Source organism: Anticarsia gemmatalis, chromosome 1, assembly GCF_050436995.1.
Source record: "Anticarsia gemmatalis isolate Benzon Research Colony breed Stoneville strain chromosome 1, ilAntGemm2 primary, whole genome shotgun sequence".
Classification (NCBI taxonomy): Eukaryota; Metazoa; Arthropoda; class Insecta; order Lepidoptera; family Erebidae; genus Anticarsia; species Anticarsia gemmatalis.
Window position 1 is genome coordinate 2,525,069 of NC_134745.1, and position 17,477 is coordinate 2,542,545.

Consider the following 17,477-nt stretch of genomic DNA (forward strand, 5'->3'; position numbering starts at 1 on the left):
CCTTGATTTGAATACTATATTTGAACTTAGTAAAACATTCATAAGTAAAAATTACAATTAAATACAATTGATATAATATATATTTTGCAGTAAGTAGGTATGTTATTGCGGTACATTTTGTGATAAACCATGCAATTTAGATTGTTCCATTTCGATGCAAAAATTTAATCGATTTGTAAACATTTATTAATTTTATCACAATTATCAGGTACCAGGATATAAGTAAAATACACAAGAACAATATATAAAAACTTTATTATCAACACAAATCTCATGACAGAATCTCTAGTCGGGACTAATACTGTCTACATACAATATTAAATAGGAATGTCTAGCATCCGCCACCCAACGGTAAACGTTTACAATATAAAAATATATCTATTAACCATACACCCAGACTTCATTATTTATAAAAGCTATATATTTATTTTGCTCTTAATATTAACACTAATGTACATGTAATCATCTTTCCGAGCATTTAAATCGTCCACTCTGCTTTTTTTTATTGTTCCTCTTCATAGTTATACACCGAGCATAGAGATGTTAAGGCAGGTGTCTTCTTACGACGTTGAATATATTATAAACTGTTCTATATTATAACTTGTTCCATCACTCGTAGATAAAAAAGAATTGATTATTATCATTAATGTTGATTTTATAGTTGGAATATGCCCTTAAAGTGGTACTTATATTTAAGCTATCACAGTTTTCCCTGCATGAACGGTTTAAGATACTTGTGGAAGCTCTGGTTGACAGGCTCCGCGTTGAGGGGACTCTTGAGCGCCTCCGCCATCAGGCGCTCGTACACGCGACCGTCGTACGCGCCTAGCGCTGAGTGAAGTATCTAAAATAACATACATATTTTGACTGAAGAATGCTGTTACAAAATTAAACTATTAAAGCCTAGTGGCAAGACAACATAATGTTAAATTCTCAAAGTTACATGTGTATTACATATTATTGCCGGACGGATGCCTAATAGTATAGTTTCTTTATACTTATAAGATCACGCCTGGTACATCTGAAGATCCAGGTAGCGGACCATGTAATACGCTCATGTTTCACCATTTACAATCTTATTTAATAGGAAACGCAATAGTAGTAGTCTTTAGTACTGACCTCGTCACGTAGGTCGAAGGAATCGACGAGTCCAACGGCATTAGGTCTCAGCTTTATAAGTAACTCCTCATATCTGTTCTGTAGCTTCTCTATGTCACGCTCCGATATTGATGTGAACTGGAAATAAACATAGGGCTTTATCATCATCATAATCATCATCGTCATCATATCAACCTGTAGACGTGCCATTGCTGGTCATAGGCCCCCCCCCCAACGATGGTAAAGTTAATGGTGTTAGGCTTGCTACAGACACATCTGAACTATCCACTACAACTCAAAGGTGACTGATACTCGGTTTCACATTTAACAGTAGTTTATCTATTCAAACTGACATTTTATAAGAAGTTAAAGTTGAATAGACTAGCTAACTCGCGCAACTTCGCTCGCGTCTCATAAGAGAGAAAGGGTAAAAAATTTTCCCGTTTTTGTCAAAAAAATTAACGGTACTCTGCTCCTATTGGTCGTAGTGTGATGATATATAGCCTGTAGTCTTCCTCGATAAATGGGCTATCTAACACTGAAATAATTTTTCAAATCGGACAAGTAGTTCGTGAGATAAGCGCGTTCAAACAAACAAACAAACTCTCAGCTTTATAATATTAGTATAGATAAAGTACCGCTAAATGTACCTCAGAAACCGGGGCTCAGTCACCTTTGAGTGAAATATATTTAGAAATACTTACTCGTAGCAAGTCTCCAAGCCTCTGAAGAGCCCAGTAGATGACGTACAGGTCGACTAACTGCAACAACACTTCTCGTAACTGCGGCGACACGTTCTTGCACTGACGGTCCGTCTCCTCGTAGTACGAAGTTAGCACGAATACACGACAATGCGCCTGAAATGTGATGTAGTTTTTCTTTTTATTTATCCAGTGTAGTGGAGATTTTATTTTACTTTAATAAATCGTCTAGTAGGATATTATATCAGAGCCAAAGCCAAGTCGATTTCGACCAATCAAATTTTTCTTTAGAAGACGTGTCAAAGAAGTTATTTGCAGTGACTAAAATGAGAAGAAATGGTCGCCAATAGAAGCCTTTCCTAGTAAGTAGTATAAGTTATTCTTCACTAATTTGGTAAGGGTTGAAGTCATTGTTATAACTTTTTAAAAGATATTATAAAAAGTCGTTAGGAATAATTTGGGCATCATTATCACAAAAAAAAATGTTTTTTTTTAAATGTATAAATCAAAACATTTTTAAACCTATGGATATAGTTTTTTTTGTGTGTGGTCATCGGTAAAATGTTTACTTACATCGGAAGCCTGTGTAAGTTGCACAGAGGTCATGTTCCACGCGTCTTCGTACGACATCCCGCTCTTCTGACGCTTCTCGATGTTCGCCACGCACACTCCGATCTTACTGTAAATAATATACTAACATTGAACAATTTTTTTCCAACATCATAATTTTAGCCAGCCAAGACGGATTTTGAATGCCCTCAGAAGCCTCAGAGACGTTCAGATCCAATACCACTCTGTAGCCACCCACCTACGGAATGTCCGCGATATGGTTGCTTAACGTGAGTTACTGGTCTGTAAACGATCAGTGGTGATCGTCTACAGACAGCCTTGGCTGCCTTGAACGCTTCAAAATATGTTTACTGTATTTAGTGAGTACTGACCCGGCGGCGACCATTTCGAAGCCTCTGATGATGCCGTCGACGCTGTTGTCCCACGGCGGCGAGCGGCGCGTGGCGCTCACCCGCGTCAGGTACGACACCGTGGGCGGCAGAGAGTTGCCGCCCGCCGCCTGCTGCCACGCCTTCACTAGGTATCTGCGGGGAATTGATTGAATTAACTCATTTACTTGTCTGAAGTTTTGTGTTCCATCTTATGTTTAGACGGTAATGAGTACATGCTTAGTTCGAACAAGGCTCTAATCTGAACTTTCCTTTATTAAGGCATACGTTAGAACTCTTCTTATCTATATTATGTGTAGCTCGAACCGTATCTAGTTATTCAATAGTCTAGTTTTTTTTAGTTAGGAGAAAATGAGTTTACGCGCCCATTTTTGTGCGAGCTTATACTGAATAGCTGATAAGTATAGAAGCGGCGTGTAATTTGTATTGATACATAACCAAAGAGATAACTAGCGATTACAGTTAACATGCTTATAAATGCCAAAAACCGTCAAGGTAAAGTATATAAATCTCGCTTTTTGTGTTAAATAGGAGATTCTAGGTGGTAGCCTACATCAGAAAACAGATAATGTCGTATATGTGAGAGTGTAGCGGCAGTACCTGGCAGTCTGCAGCAGCAGCACGGTGTTCTCGCCCTCGTAGGTGCAGGCGGCGGTGACGTGTCCGTACGTGAGCGGCAGGTTGGAGGCCAGCATGTAGCCGTGGCCGCCGCACGCCAGGCGACAGCGCTCCACCACCTCCACCGCGTCCGCCGTCGTCACCGCCTTCAGGCAGCACGACAGCGCGTGCAACTACACCACAATAACACGCTTTAAGCAGTGGTTCCCAACCAGTGGTCCGTGGAAGTTAAAATATGGTCCGCGAACGATTATAAATTTTAAAATTTCAGGACGATAATATTACACTTTATTTTTAATATACTTACATAGTGGTCCCTGTTAACAAGAATAATATAAAAGTGGTACCGGACTAGGAAAAGGTTGAGAACCCTTGCTATAACTATAGAACCGATATAAGACCTCGCGCGGACAGAAGGTTTGGAGCGCGGCGTTCGAGAGTTCCGATACGAGCAAATTGCATAAATAGAGTATGAACTTTATAAGTATTAATTAGTACTTACTTCAGGCAGTCTCTCCAAGTCTCCCGCTTCGAGTTCAGCGGTGACATTGTTGTACATGTTCCATATCCACTCAGCGCTCAGCTGGAACGCGTGCGCGGTTGCTATGCCAACCATCAGCTTGTGCTGCTGGGTTAAGTAGTCGAGGATCTGGGGCTCCGGCTCACTGGGAACAACGATTTGGAGTAGTGAGAAATGCTATATTCGCTTGTTCTTAAAATATAGAGCCTTTATTATATTTGCTATATTGAATCGTGACTTAATCATCAGTTTACAGATTTCATTGAAATTTTAAAGGCTCTAATTCATGCATCCAGGATTAAATAACCAAAAATGATGGAATAAAATGAGTGACACTTTGACTGCCTCCGTAGCGCCGTGGTTTAGGTTGCCACGCCGCTACCATTGCGTAAGGAGGTCGTAGATTCGATTCTCACGCGGAACAATAATTTGTGCGATTCACAAATAATTCGAGTCTGATTGTGTCTGTTGTTGGTATGTTTGTAAAAGTCCCCGCGACACAAGAGCAATACTTAGTGCGGAAGTTATGTATAAAAAAATCTTGCGATATCCATCTTCCAAGTAGATTCTGTCAGCTCCAAAAACACCTAGAAACTTCAAGGCCAAACTAATTTATCTTTAAAATACAAAGTATCCAACTTACTTAGGTTTAGGCTGCGACTGCCTCCTCACGGCGGAGTACCGGGTGGCGATGGTGACGGCCTTCGCGATGTAGTTGCACATGTCCTTGACGAGCACCACGCGGACGAACATCATCGTACCGTATGTCAGCTTCGAGCTAGGAGACTTTACGTATGTACCGTCCTACCAACAAAGATACAAATTAAAGTCTCCCACATAAATACTGCTTGGAAAGTCCCCAACCTGCACTTGGTAAGCGTGGTGGACTTAACCTCTCCCTCGTTCAGGAGATCCTGGCCCAAAGGCCCAGAGGGATAGTAACGGATTAAAAAAAAAAAAGTATGAATTGGAAGATGATAGTTTTGTTTTATCCAAATGTAAAGCAGAAAAGTTTTATGAGTTCTTGATCTGGATTTTGAAGAGGTACCTAGACAGACAAACTTTTAGTATTAATTATTTCTAGTAATGTGTCTAGTCTTTGTAGACGAGAAGAGTTTGGCGGTGGTTCAATGCAAATTTGCATAATATTAGTAGCTTTTATGGACAAACACTTGAATCTTAATGCACGTGCACTACAAAGAATACTATAATTAAACTTTACAATCATGTGATTTTGCGTCGCTAGTAATAGAGAAATCAAGAAAAACCTGTTCTGAATCCCGGCTCTCCCACTGCTGGGCAAGGACCTCCTGAACGAGTGAGGAGTTACGCCTTAAGTCCAACACGCTGGCCAAGTACGAGTTGTTAAACATAGCCCAACACTTACCTCCAAAACCTGACAATTTTTCATGAGCATATGTTCCCTCGGTATCCTGACTTGTTCGAAGCCGAGAAACCCATTGTTGGTGCCATTCATGCCAAGCTTGGCGCCAATCTCCCCCACTTTGATACCTGGCAGCGGTATGTGCGTCTCCTCGTCTCTTAGCTGGACGATGAACGGGTGGATCCCATGACATTGGCCGTTGGTGTAAAGTTGGGCCATTACTATGCAGTAATTGGCTGTATGTGCCACTGTAAATATATAAATCAAATAAATTATTACTAAATTATTGTAATGTATTAAGTACTTATAACTATGACAACCCCATTAGGCCCCAACTAGCACACAAGCTGCTTATACAGTCGTTATACAGCCTGATAGTTGCATAAGAGTCGTTCAAATGCTGTACAATTCTCTATAAGTTGTATACTAGCTATTTAAAAAACCCTTTAACAGCTAGGCGGGACAGTAGCCGTTTAGTAGGAAACTAATGACTTATAGTGATATATGAGCATGTCATTGCATCGCTAGACAGCCTAGGGAAGTATAACTGAGTTAATGGAATCTTCTATAACACCGTTAACTGTATAAGGGGACTTTAGGAGATAAAGGAGTTTAAACGGAGTTATGCGTTGCGCTTATAGCGCTCAAGAGCGTAAATAAGCTTTTTGTAATGCCTTAGGTTCTATAACAGATTTTTTTAGGGCTAGTGTATTACTCATCTATAAAAGAGTTGCGTAGGTCTTTAATAGCGCCTTGAGCGTTATATCAGATATTTATATGGCTTCTGTACGGCAAATAGATGTATAAGGTATCATTCGAAACATTTTTACAGCCATGGGGATTACAGAATTATGTTAAGCACCTAAAGCGCTATAACCGAGTAATATACCTTTATACTAAAGCTTAAAATTATTATCATAATATATTTACATAGGTGCAGTGGTGGTTCAGTCTGTCAACTGTTTTTAAAGAAAAAATAAAATCAAATAAAATAAAATAAATTAAAAAAAATAAAGTAAAATAAAATAAAATAAAATAAAATAAAATAAAATAAAATAAAATAAAATAAAATAAAATAAAATAAAATAAAATAAAATAAAATAAAATAAAATAAAATAAAATAAAATAAAATAAAATAAAATAAAATAAAATAAAATAAAATAAAATAAAATAAAATAAAATAAAATAAAATAAAATAAAATAAAATAAAATAAAATAAAATAAAATAAAATAAAATAAATAAAAAAGATTTTCAAACTATTTTAATATTCAACGACTGACCCCTAAAAGTACGAGTAAAATGCTGGTGTGCGACCAAAACAGTTATATTGAAGCACTCCTATGCCACAACTGCAGAACCTTGAGGTCTACAACAGCAAACACTAGAGCCTTTGTACAGCTTAAGGCGCTAGAGCAGATGTAACCAACTCTGAGAGCTGCTTGATCGAGACGCCATTACAGCATTTGGTAAACATATTTTTTGAGGTTATTACGATCTTTTGAAGATCATAAAAATCTATAGCCTGGTAACGTAAACATAATTAAAATCATTTTTTATTACCTATAACCCTAATTAAATTATCTGTAACCCTCAAAGTCTTATTTATGTTCAAAATACAATTTCCAAATCCACATATTATTATCTATATAATTTTTGCACTTAAAACTGAATATTTTGAGGGCGCATGAAAATATTGACGATAATATACAAATATACATATATATTGACAGCAAACTTGAACTCGCACTTTCATATCACGTACACAAAGAAATAAAAGCGATAGACTACTTGTTATTTTAATAATCCAATCCGTAAAAATAAAATGTCTCCTCATTTGTCACTGATGATTCATTTTAAAAAAATATATTTAGTTTACACCATAATAAACCGACTATATTACTAATTTAGAGCGTTAGCATTTATAACCGTTACACAGTAGCGCTAAAATAAGGTAAAGGTGGTATAATCGCGCTGCAAGAGCTTTTTCGAACGCTCGTGGCGCTAACCACCTCTGTACAAGAGCTGGTAAGCGCCACGAAGCTGCGAAAAAGCTGTTGTAACGCGATTATACCACCTTCATCTTATTTTAGCGCTCCTGTATTACTACTATACTACGTACTATTATAATTACTATTTACGACCACTGTAGATCCAATGTCGAGCTATAAGCTGGACAGTATGGGCCTATTTGACGCTACAAGAGATCTGTAGCCGCTTATAGAACCACTATACTTCTTACTAAGGAGCCTAAGGCGTTATAAAAATCCTTTAACCGGCCATTGTACAGCTTGTTATAGCGCTTGTGTGCTAGTTGGGGCGTAGCCTTTTCGGGCTATAAAAACATTTTTGAATATATAAACTAAAGTGCTGAATTCTGTAACAAAAAGCCCCAAGGATACTCGGAAATTCTCTAAATTAAATTGGATGACTTAAAACTCTTCTGTCATAACTATTAATATTTTAAATGTTTTTTTTCTTCTCGGCGACAAATGATCACTGATGTACGAACGACCTCGACTAGGCATTAGTATTTTCAGGGAACCCAGTTTTATAACTAGCTAAATTTTAATTTGTTTAGAACAAATTGAAATTTAGCTAGTAATAGGAACTAAATAACGACCATTATCATTCGTATTTTATAAAATACCTATTTATTACGTCTGTAAGTTCTATAATATGCTCTATATCTGCATAAATATGTAATGTTATCTTGAACTTATGCCCTTATACGACACTTTAGTCTAGAAATATACGCATAATTGTTTTCCTAGCTCACCTATTGAAACAATAGATTTATTTATATACTCGTTAATAATTAATTTACATTCTCGTCGGTACGTTAGATTTATTAAACTTACTAAATTTAGTTAATAAATAATTAAATTGTCGTCATCCTACTAATTTTTACCAATGCGAAACTTTGTAAGCATGGATTTCTGTATGTTACTCTTGCGCGACTACTACAGGACAGATTTGAATGAAATTTGGTATACTGATAGCTTATAACTACGATTAACACAGGATACTATTAGCCCCCGGTTTTTCACGTGGTTAAACATTCAACACAATCAGACCCGAAACACCTATTTGTGGATCGCACAAAAAAAAATTACGTGTGGGAATCCAACCCACGATCTCCCGACGCAATGGTAGTGGCGTGACGACCACCTTAACCACTGCGCCACGGAGGCCGCCAAAATTAAAATAACTGCTACGAATATTTAAGATTATTCTATGCTAATTAAGGACGGTTCGACGCAAATATCTAAATGGCAACAGAATTTTTCAAATATTGATAAGTAATTCGAGGATAATGTAGGACAAAAGTACTAATACGGCCTTTAATTGCATTGCAAAGCCAGTTGCGCGCTCACCGGTCGGTAAACGATCTGTGACAGACGCAACGCTTGGCTGTCACAGATCTTGAACTGAGCGTCTCCGCACTTTCTGAGGGCACGTAAAAAGTCGGTCCCGGTTGTCACTTAAGATAATAGTCGTTAAGCCATGTCGAAGAACGGCTTCTAATGTCACTGTAATCGTAAGGCCCACATTCAAGGTTTCACTGGAAGGTATGTGGTATGGCATCTGGATAAGTATCAGACAGCTAATAAGATGGAATTTAGACAATTATCTTTATACATTTGCTGTCAATAATATAGCAAATAGATTACACACTTATTCTTAAGATACGAATCTGACCGTAAATCTACGGAGAAGTCCCTTTTCAGATTGAATAACTGTACTTATGGTATTTTTTCCATTACTGTCCTACTGATAGGAAAAGGTCTTTCCGAACGAGAGAGGGGTTAGGCCTTGAATAGACCACGCTGAGCAAGTGCTGATAGGCACTTACTTAATGTTTATATATTCCAAATAATATAACATAGTTGTCATCGAAATGTTTGCAAAATTACATCCAATATCATTAATTAACATCTAATTCTAAACATAGTTTTATCTAACAGGATAAGTAAGCACCAAAGAATAATAATGTAGTTCGAGTATTAAACGATTATAACGCACGTAATCGGTAAATACTGATTTGATGAATATTTCAAAGGATTTATTTCGATAACATAAAGAGATAAGTTATGCTTAGATAGATAACGTTAATGTTTTGTTTTAGGTCACCGTGCACGGCGAACAAAGGGGTATCGAATGTAAACATGATAATGGGGAACTATTGATATAATATAATAATAATATAACCACGAATATAACTCATTTATATGACAATGTGATTGTTCACACGACTGTATTTACAGACGAATTAAAAAAGCAATAAAAAAAAATTGTAAACGCAAAAGATTTGATGCTTGCAACCGCATTTTTTTTCTTTGTTTAAGGCGTTGAACTCTCGATCAGATGGTCAGAATTAAAAAAAATACATGACTCACTAACGATCATTTTGAGGGCTAGGAGCTATCTATTTCACGCTTAAGACCTATGGTAGCGAATTGAGCGGAATAATCACTATTTATAAAGCACGAGTGAAACTAGTTTCCGTTAACAACTCTGTTCGTCTCTATCTGCGACTTACGAGAGTAGATTTCCCGGGAAAAGCAATTAAGGGTGTTGGTGTATAAATTGTGAACCTCAGTTATTTTCGCTCCATTGAAGAACTTCAACCAAAATAGAATAAGTAAGTATAACAACGTAATAGTACCTATGCGGACTTTCACACAAACAATATCAGTTAAGATAGACAGAAATAGTGTCAGATTCTAAAAATACTTAGGGCTTAGTACATTTGGCATTTGATAAGCGGAATTATTAATGACACATATGTATTAAAATAACTATAAAGAAAAACATACAACAAAATAGGTACAATAATCTCGCTTTCGTTCGTTGAAGCACCAAAACAGTTGGCCGACGAAAAATTATAAAGAAACTTACTTTCGTTATGCATGATTTCAAAATCAAATTATTTTTTAATTCAGAATAATCGTTAAAATATATCTATTAATAGCAAAGTCGTGAACTCCGGCGATATAATTGAGACACAATGTTTACGTCATGTTTACGCAAATCACACGTTGTCAATAGTTCGTAAAAAATAACACTTCGAATTTTACGATCGTGAAGTAACAACATAATATAATATAACGAGACATAGCCTTAAGTATATGTTTATAAAAACGGCCATTCTACCTGTATGCTTTATTAAACACTAACATAAAGATGAGTAGGTAACACTTTAGTAAATCGCATTTTTTCTGGCTTACTTTTCGTTCCACCATCACTGGTGAAACTATGGTCATATATTTACTAGACAGTAGACATGATAACCTTCTGTTATTCGCGGGACCATCCGCATATACCCGATAAAAATAGTCTGTATCTTTTAGCAGGACATAATCTATGAGTCTGCTAACTACCTAAATCTGTTCAGCCTTTTGCCGAAGCCATCTACTGTATAACTTATTATCGACGGATAGTATATAAGACTGGTATACTTACAACCACCAGGCCACCATTTGTAGGAAGTGAGTGTAGGACTGTGCAGTACAAACTCTTTGGTCTTCGGGTCGTAGGTAGCTGTAGTCTCCAGACCACGGATGAAAGTGCCGTGGCCCAACTCAGTCTGTGAAAAAAAAACAGGGTTTAGTTTTGACTATGACAAATTTATTTGTGGTCAGCTGTTGGTTAATAGCATTTTCTTTAATTTTGATTTATGGGAGTGATTATCTCGAGTACTATATGAGTATATATAGTAATAGAATTAATGAATCCTCATTCATTATTGTAATAGATACTTATTGTATGCAAGAAGGTTTTGCTTAATAGACTTTCCGAACTTAAAAATAACAATGTCATAAGGGTTTGGCTAAGCTATTGATCTATTTATTACTTTAAATTTATCGGGAGTGACAAAACTTAGGATATCGAGTCATTTAGAAATTAAAATATAGCTTTAAATCGTTTACAGTAATGCTCTTCGGATAACGAGATAATAGTATTACAAATCTATTTAACTACGTATTTATAGTTAGCTAATAAGTATACTGGGTTTTCCGTTATCTAGAAACATAGCTAGCCTTCGGTATGACTAAGCATCACATGTACTGTTCATAGTTGATTTCCCAGGCTAAAGTACAATCGCATGCTCATTAAACATCAGAACATCACAGACCTGTAGCGCGATTCTGTGCAGTCGATATTATCGAGAGTTTGACATTTAAAATGTATTGTAAAAATAGTTCCTGAGGAAATCGCTAGGAGCGCTGATCAGGAATTCATACTACATTTCTCGATAGCTCGGTTGTCATAGTGATAGAGAATCGCACTACTGTGAACTGTCTACTTTTTATTTACGGATATTTAAATTAATGCTTTTTTACATATTTAATTGTGTAAATGAGTACAAGTAATTTGTATTATTGGTTTCCTGGTTTATTAAGTTGGTACAGAATAGATTAATTCAAAAATAAACGAGCAAGATATTATAAAATACCTAAGAGTTATACATATAAGAGTACGTAATAATTGTAATAAATGAGTATTTTATAGAACTGTGTACATGAGAATTGCCTGCTGTCAATACATAGGTCATCAATCAATCATATTGTTTAACAAATACTGTAAAAAATCATGCGAAATATATAATCAATTACTTCATAACTTACATCATTAAATTTTATGACTAAATTTTTTGTATACTTTTCAGAATTTCTTTCTAAGTCACCCCAAGTTCAGTGTAACAGTTATATTAATCGTGTAAATGAGCAACTTCTCAATTCATTTTTTATTATGCGTTGTATTAAAATAAAGTACAAGGGTGACCTTACTGTGTCTTAATAAATAATAAAAACATGAATTTAAAAAACTGCTAATTAACTTTGCTATTACAGCAAAAGAGCAAAAGGGCACAGGGGACAAGTGCTAGTAAGCTGGGACTAGTAAATACGAATCGGAAACCTAAAATTTAAATGATAATAACAGTATAGGTAGACAGACATATATTATATGAGTCGCAGTTAGAAAAAATACATTGCATCATCATCTTTGAATAAGGGCAGGTACCTATTTAGTTTGGATTTGACAGATTGAAAACCAAACAGGCTCTTCATTAGTGGAAAATTCTTCAAATATTATAAATGCGAAAGTTTGTGAGGATGGATCTTTGCAATATTTTCACGACTTTTTACCTCAGGAAATCTTTTCACGCGAGCAGTAGCTAGTCAGTTCATAACTAACCTGTGCATAAGTACCAATGATGTCAAGATTGAAAGCCCTGCCGATCCAGTAGGCTTGCTGTTCCACCGACGCTTGTCCCATGAGCGTAGGAATGAACATCACATAGTGAAGAGTGAGGGGAGAGCCGTCTTGAAGAATGGCTGCTCCGAGAGAACCACCTAGTACCGCCCTGTGGAGACGAAGAACTTTATACTCATTTATCAGACTTTATGATTGTTCTTACCGAAGAGAATAATTACTAACAAATTTTCTGACTACTGATCATAACAACAAGAATGTTTACGAAAAGAATGGTGTCAAATCTATTCGATAGTTTCGGGGATATTTCCCTACAAACAACTTACTAAACCTGTATTATTTGTAGAACTTCGGGAACGCACTACGAGTATGTATTTGTGATTAAGCCGATGTGACGAAGCTAAAATGTAGCTTGTAATATAAATTCAAGAACAGTCAGATTAAACTGAATAAACTGTATTATCCATACTAATATTATAAATGTGAAAGTGTTTCAGTCTATCTATTACGCTTTCACGCCTAAACTACTCAATGATCAATGATCGATTTTAATGAAGTTTGGAACAGAGATAGATCTGACCTTAAGAAAAAAACACAGGCAAAAAGAGGTAGAAAGTGTTAGAAGAGGGGATACATGTTCGTATGGAAACTCTGTCTTATATAAGTCACTATTCCAAGCGGACGAAGTCGCGGGTAAAACTAAGAAAATGTACAACTCTATTACCTGAAGTTTTCCATGCCAGTGTTCTGTTCCTCCTGCAGTCTTCGAATAAGTTTGAAGAGTAAGCATGCTTTCTTCACAGCCAGTTCGTACTTTTCTTTATGACTCAGGTACTCTGAAGGCACTTCTTCGATGTGAATGCCTTCTTTTAAGACGGTCTCCTCTAAAAAAGAATGAATTTGTCAGATGCTGCTTTAAAATCTATACTAATATTATAAAGCTGAAGAGTTTGTTTGTTTGTTTGAACAGGCTAATCTCAGGAACGGAATTTGAAAAATTTTTTCAGTGTTAGATAGCCCATTTATTGAGGAAGGCTTTAGGCTATATATAACTTCACGTTACGGCCATTAGGAGCAGAGTAGCAACGAAAAATGTTACAAAAACGGGAAAAATTCTCTCTTATGTGACGCAAGCGAAGTTGGGCGGGTCAGCTAGTTTTGCTATAAAGTTAAAAAGTTTCTATGAGTATTAGTTAGTCTAGTTTCGGACGCGCTAAGATATGTTATTATACTAGACGGTTTTAGGATATCTCACGTCACTTTACGACCTACGGGAACGCAATACATGTTCGATATACATATTCAACATCATCAAGCATGCGAAGCATAACCATTACCAATGATCCTACTCTCCCATTTTCGTTTAGGTCTATTGGGAGCAACTTATAAAACAGAGTCAAAATACTGCTCCTTTACGAAGAAATTTTACAAATATTAAAGTATGTTGGCATTAATTGAAATGCAAATTAGATTTATATGACACTGTTAAATAATTATAAATTGATTTATATTTTGCTGTATCATCATCGAATTACTAGCCAGACGCAACCTTGGCCTCCAGGGTAAATTTGGATTTACACTTTCCCACGTAACATTGTGTACTAATACTGTTAATTACTATTTTCATGTTTAATATTAGGTCGGGGAAAAAATATTTTCACATTATAGTACTATGTTTACATACTATAATGCGAAAAGACTTTTCACCGACCAAATATTTAAAGAAAAGTTCGTAAAGAAGCCGGATTCTCAAGAGTTCTTCTCAAGCCTCAACAGGACACATGGGACCTTAATATTTGTGCCCACTGACGACAAGTTTGAATTAAATATCAGTGAGTAACATTTTAATGACAAACAACCGAAAAGGCGCACAATTATAGTCGTAAAATACAAGTTTTTAATAACATATTGCATAAACAGGGTTTGAGGCCGACACCGAGTGGAGTTTGACCTTTGCTCTGCGATCGGATACAGATCTTATATTTATGAATACATTGTATCCTGTTATCAACAAACAAATGAATTGTTTTGACTTTGTATGATTTTATTGAGAGCATCAACCCTTTTTTGGGCTTTGTTCTTTGTTACAAGTGACTTTTCGACGTCCCTAACGAGAGGTGTTGGATAGTTTATGATGTTGACTACGGCCAAATAAATGTCTTTAGGTACATAATTTTCAAATATGCTCCAGTACCATTGAAGTTAAAAAATATGGTGAATTTCATAGGCAAGTGAGTTTAGTAGTTAGTAGGCAGGTAGGTATCTACCTATAATAATATTCAGCTAAACCTTAAAATGACTCAGTTACGTAGTTGTTGAACGAAATCAAATCCAATACATGGAATGTATCGGTCAGTATTCCTTTAATCATACCTGCATATGAATATTCAAAACCTTTGAAATGTTACATACATCGATAAATTTACCTTGAAACTAGTTAAAGGTCATTGGCCCGTAATGCATTCACGACGGGTACTGACCATGCGAACCGCTAGCAAGTCATTAGCACTAAAATTTTGGACCTCTTTCGCGTGCATGGGTACTTTTTACAATGGGTGATTTTATATCTCGAATGTTTATATTTAGAAATAAGTAATTACCTAATGGTCTCGACATGTTAGCGTAAGTTGATTGTGGAGAAGAGGATAGCTAGAGGGTAGAGATGAGGGGAGGGGGTACGTACCTAATAAAAATTAGAAAACCGGCATGCAAGATTATGAAATCATGCTAGTCTTATTAGGACTAGCCCTGACAGCCCCGAATGGCGTAATGAATATGCTCGACAGACAATTATTCAAGAAAATAAAATTTACATTGTTAAGAAAAACGCCTTCATTAACTAGGTAACAATAGTTCAAATATAATTTGAAAACAAATAACTAAATATCAAACAATAATTATTAAAATATGATTTTTATTTTCCATTATGATGTCAATCACCCAGTTTTTCTGTTTTAGATTTAAGTACATAACAATTTATCTCAGAAATTATCAGAATAAATCATTTACTGTCAATGATAATATAATTCATATATGAGATTACTTTATCTGTTTGTAAAAAATAATTAATGTGATATTGTATGAGTAATTTGGATAAAGTTTTATCTTTATTCTTACTAGTACCTATGTAAGTAGTTACATAGTTAGTTTAATACATGTCCAATATAATAACTGTATTACTAATAAACATTTTCTGATTAGTTATACAGTATTTGGTGACTGTCAATCAGTATTGAAACTGTATATATGAATAAAAAAGACAAAATTCTGTCTAACTAGAGCTCTGCTGTTTAAGTTATATGTTACATGTAGTCATTTATTAGTTAAACAGTTTATCCTTGTTCTGCATAGTTACTAAGGCCAAAGTGCAAAGATCTTAAAGTATCTGTATCTATTCTATTTACCTAGGGTTTAATTACTTAGTCCACAAACCTTTACAACATTTAAGTCAAAATATTTGCAACAGAATACTTTGTAGTGCCTATCTTTAACAGCAAGAGCCAAAAAAAACAATATTAAAAAATCATCTAACAGAATTTGTGAATGTCATAAGAACATCAATGAGTATTTTATTGTAAAAAAGTTCTTCAAGATTGCAATTATTTCTGTAAGACAAAGATGTTATTACTGTGGTAAAATGTTTAAAACCTTCAAGCAAATAATTTTTATAAATGTCATAACACTGACTTGTATTAATGCTTGCATAATGTGACTCTTTAAGAAGATAACTGCTTGAAATAAACATTATAAAACCTGTTTGGAGCGATAACTTTGTTATTTTTAAGTTTTAAATGATCTACATACTGTTCTATTTATTTGTTCTAAAATGTGTTTTCATTGCAGCCTGTATTTTTTACTAGGTAATTTTTAATGATTTATTGTCTCTGCAATTTCAATGGCAGGAAATAATTAAGAAATAAAAATTAATAATCAATTTCCAATAAGAATAATTTTATTTACACTCATTAGGAACAAAATATCCTTTATGTAACTTGGTAGTTATTTACTTACATGCTAGTGAGTAAGCTTAAAGTCAGGTTTAGAATCAACATTATGTGTAGATATACATAATGATTCAATACTCAATATAATTAAGAGTCTTAAGTAAACAAAGAGATTCACTAGTCTATAAGACACTAAGCCAAAGCCTCTCAAATAATCACCTTAAAATTGAGAAATAACAGCAAAGTTATTAGGTATTGGGGTCAATTAATCATAAGTTATTCAACCTAAGTTTGTCCAAATTGCCAAACAAAATAAAAAAAATGCTTGAAATTATACCACACTCATGGATCCAAAGTACATAAGGTGATTTCTATAATTAACCACAAAAAAGTTTTAGAATCAATGAAAAAACTTGTACTATGTACTTGTTAAACACTTGTCAGAAATAAACAATAACTTTATTTACCTTGTCTTCTCCTTTCTTCAGTCATTTGAGGGCCTCCATCTAACAAATTTGTTAGTTCCAATGTATTGAAAGTACATTTCTCCCTTTCTCTTTGTAAATCCACATTAACTTTGGTAGAATCACTCATTTTGCGTCAGCAATTAAATCACTAGATAAACGCGCGTCTTCTCTACAGAACTGCGGTAACTCAACTGACGACAGCGAGTAGCGAGTAGGTCGAGCCGTAACGTTACGCAGCGCGAAGTGAATGTGAAGCTACGAAAAGTGGTAAATAATGAGCAGTCGCGGACTCGCGGCAAAGATCGGAACCGGCCCAGTTTTGCGAGACGAAAAAAACCTTTTGGAAAAAATGAGCCCAAATTAAGGAAAAACTAGTATGCATGTCATATTATGAATTTATTAACGAACTTAGAGCCAATGATGATAACTGAATAAAAGTGATTTGTTATGTTACTATTACTACTAATGACTTCTTTGTTTACGAATTGTTTACAACGTGATGTGAGATTATGTATGTACCAATTTAGGACTCTGCATTGCTTAAAATTATCATAATAATATTCTGAT

At 35.2% G+C, this 17,477-nt stretch overlaps 1 protein-coding gene across 1 annotated transcript; it reads right to left on the reverse strand.

Annotated features, from left to right (window-relative positions):
- Nucleotides 1–236: 236 nt before the first annotated feature.
- Nucleotides 237–17,225, reverse strand: LOC142987662 (acyl-coenzyme A oxidase 1-like). Its single transcript, XM_076136580.1, has 13 exons — nucleotides 16,911–17,225; nucleotides 13,224–13,383; nucleotides 12,482–12,650; nucleotides 10,745–10,868; nucleotides 5,284–5,528; nucleotides 4,540–4,700; nucleotides 3,879–4,041; nucleotides 3,359–3,549; nucleotides 2,741–2,893; nucleotides 2,373–2,478; nucleotides 1,803–1,955; nucleotides 1,120–1,236; nucleotides 237–844 (listed from the first exon to the last, which is right to left on the reverse strand). The coding sequence occupies exons 1-13, from the start codon at nucleotides 17,035–17,037 to the stop codon at nucleotides 701–703; spliced, it is 2,013 nt and encodes a 670-aa protein (XP_075992695.1). The 5' UTR covers nucleotides 17,038–17,225; the 3' UTR covers nucleotides 237–700.
- Between the last annotated feature and the right edge of the window lie 252 nt (nucleotides 17,226–17,477).

Excerpts from the sequence above, each read along its gene's own strand:
- LOC142987662 (XM_076136580.1), bottom strand. The coding sequence starts at position 17,037 with ATGAGTGATTCTACCAAAGTTAATGTGGATTTACAAAGAGAAAGGGAG. Across the intron at positions 2,479-2,740 it reads TTCGAAATGGTCGCCGCCGG|TAAGATCGGAGTGTGCGTGG; the intron begins GTCAGTACTCAC and ends TATTATTTACAG. Across the intron at positions 845-1,119 it reads CCTTCGACCTACGTGACGAG|ATACTTCACTCAGCGCTAGG; the intron begins GTCAGTACTAAA and ends ATGTTATTTTAG.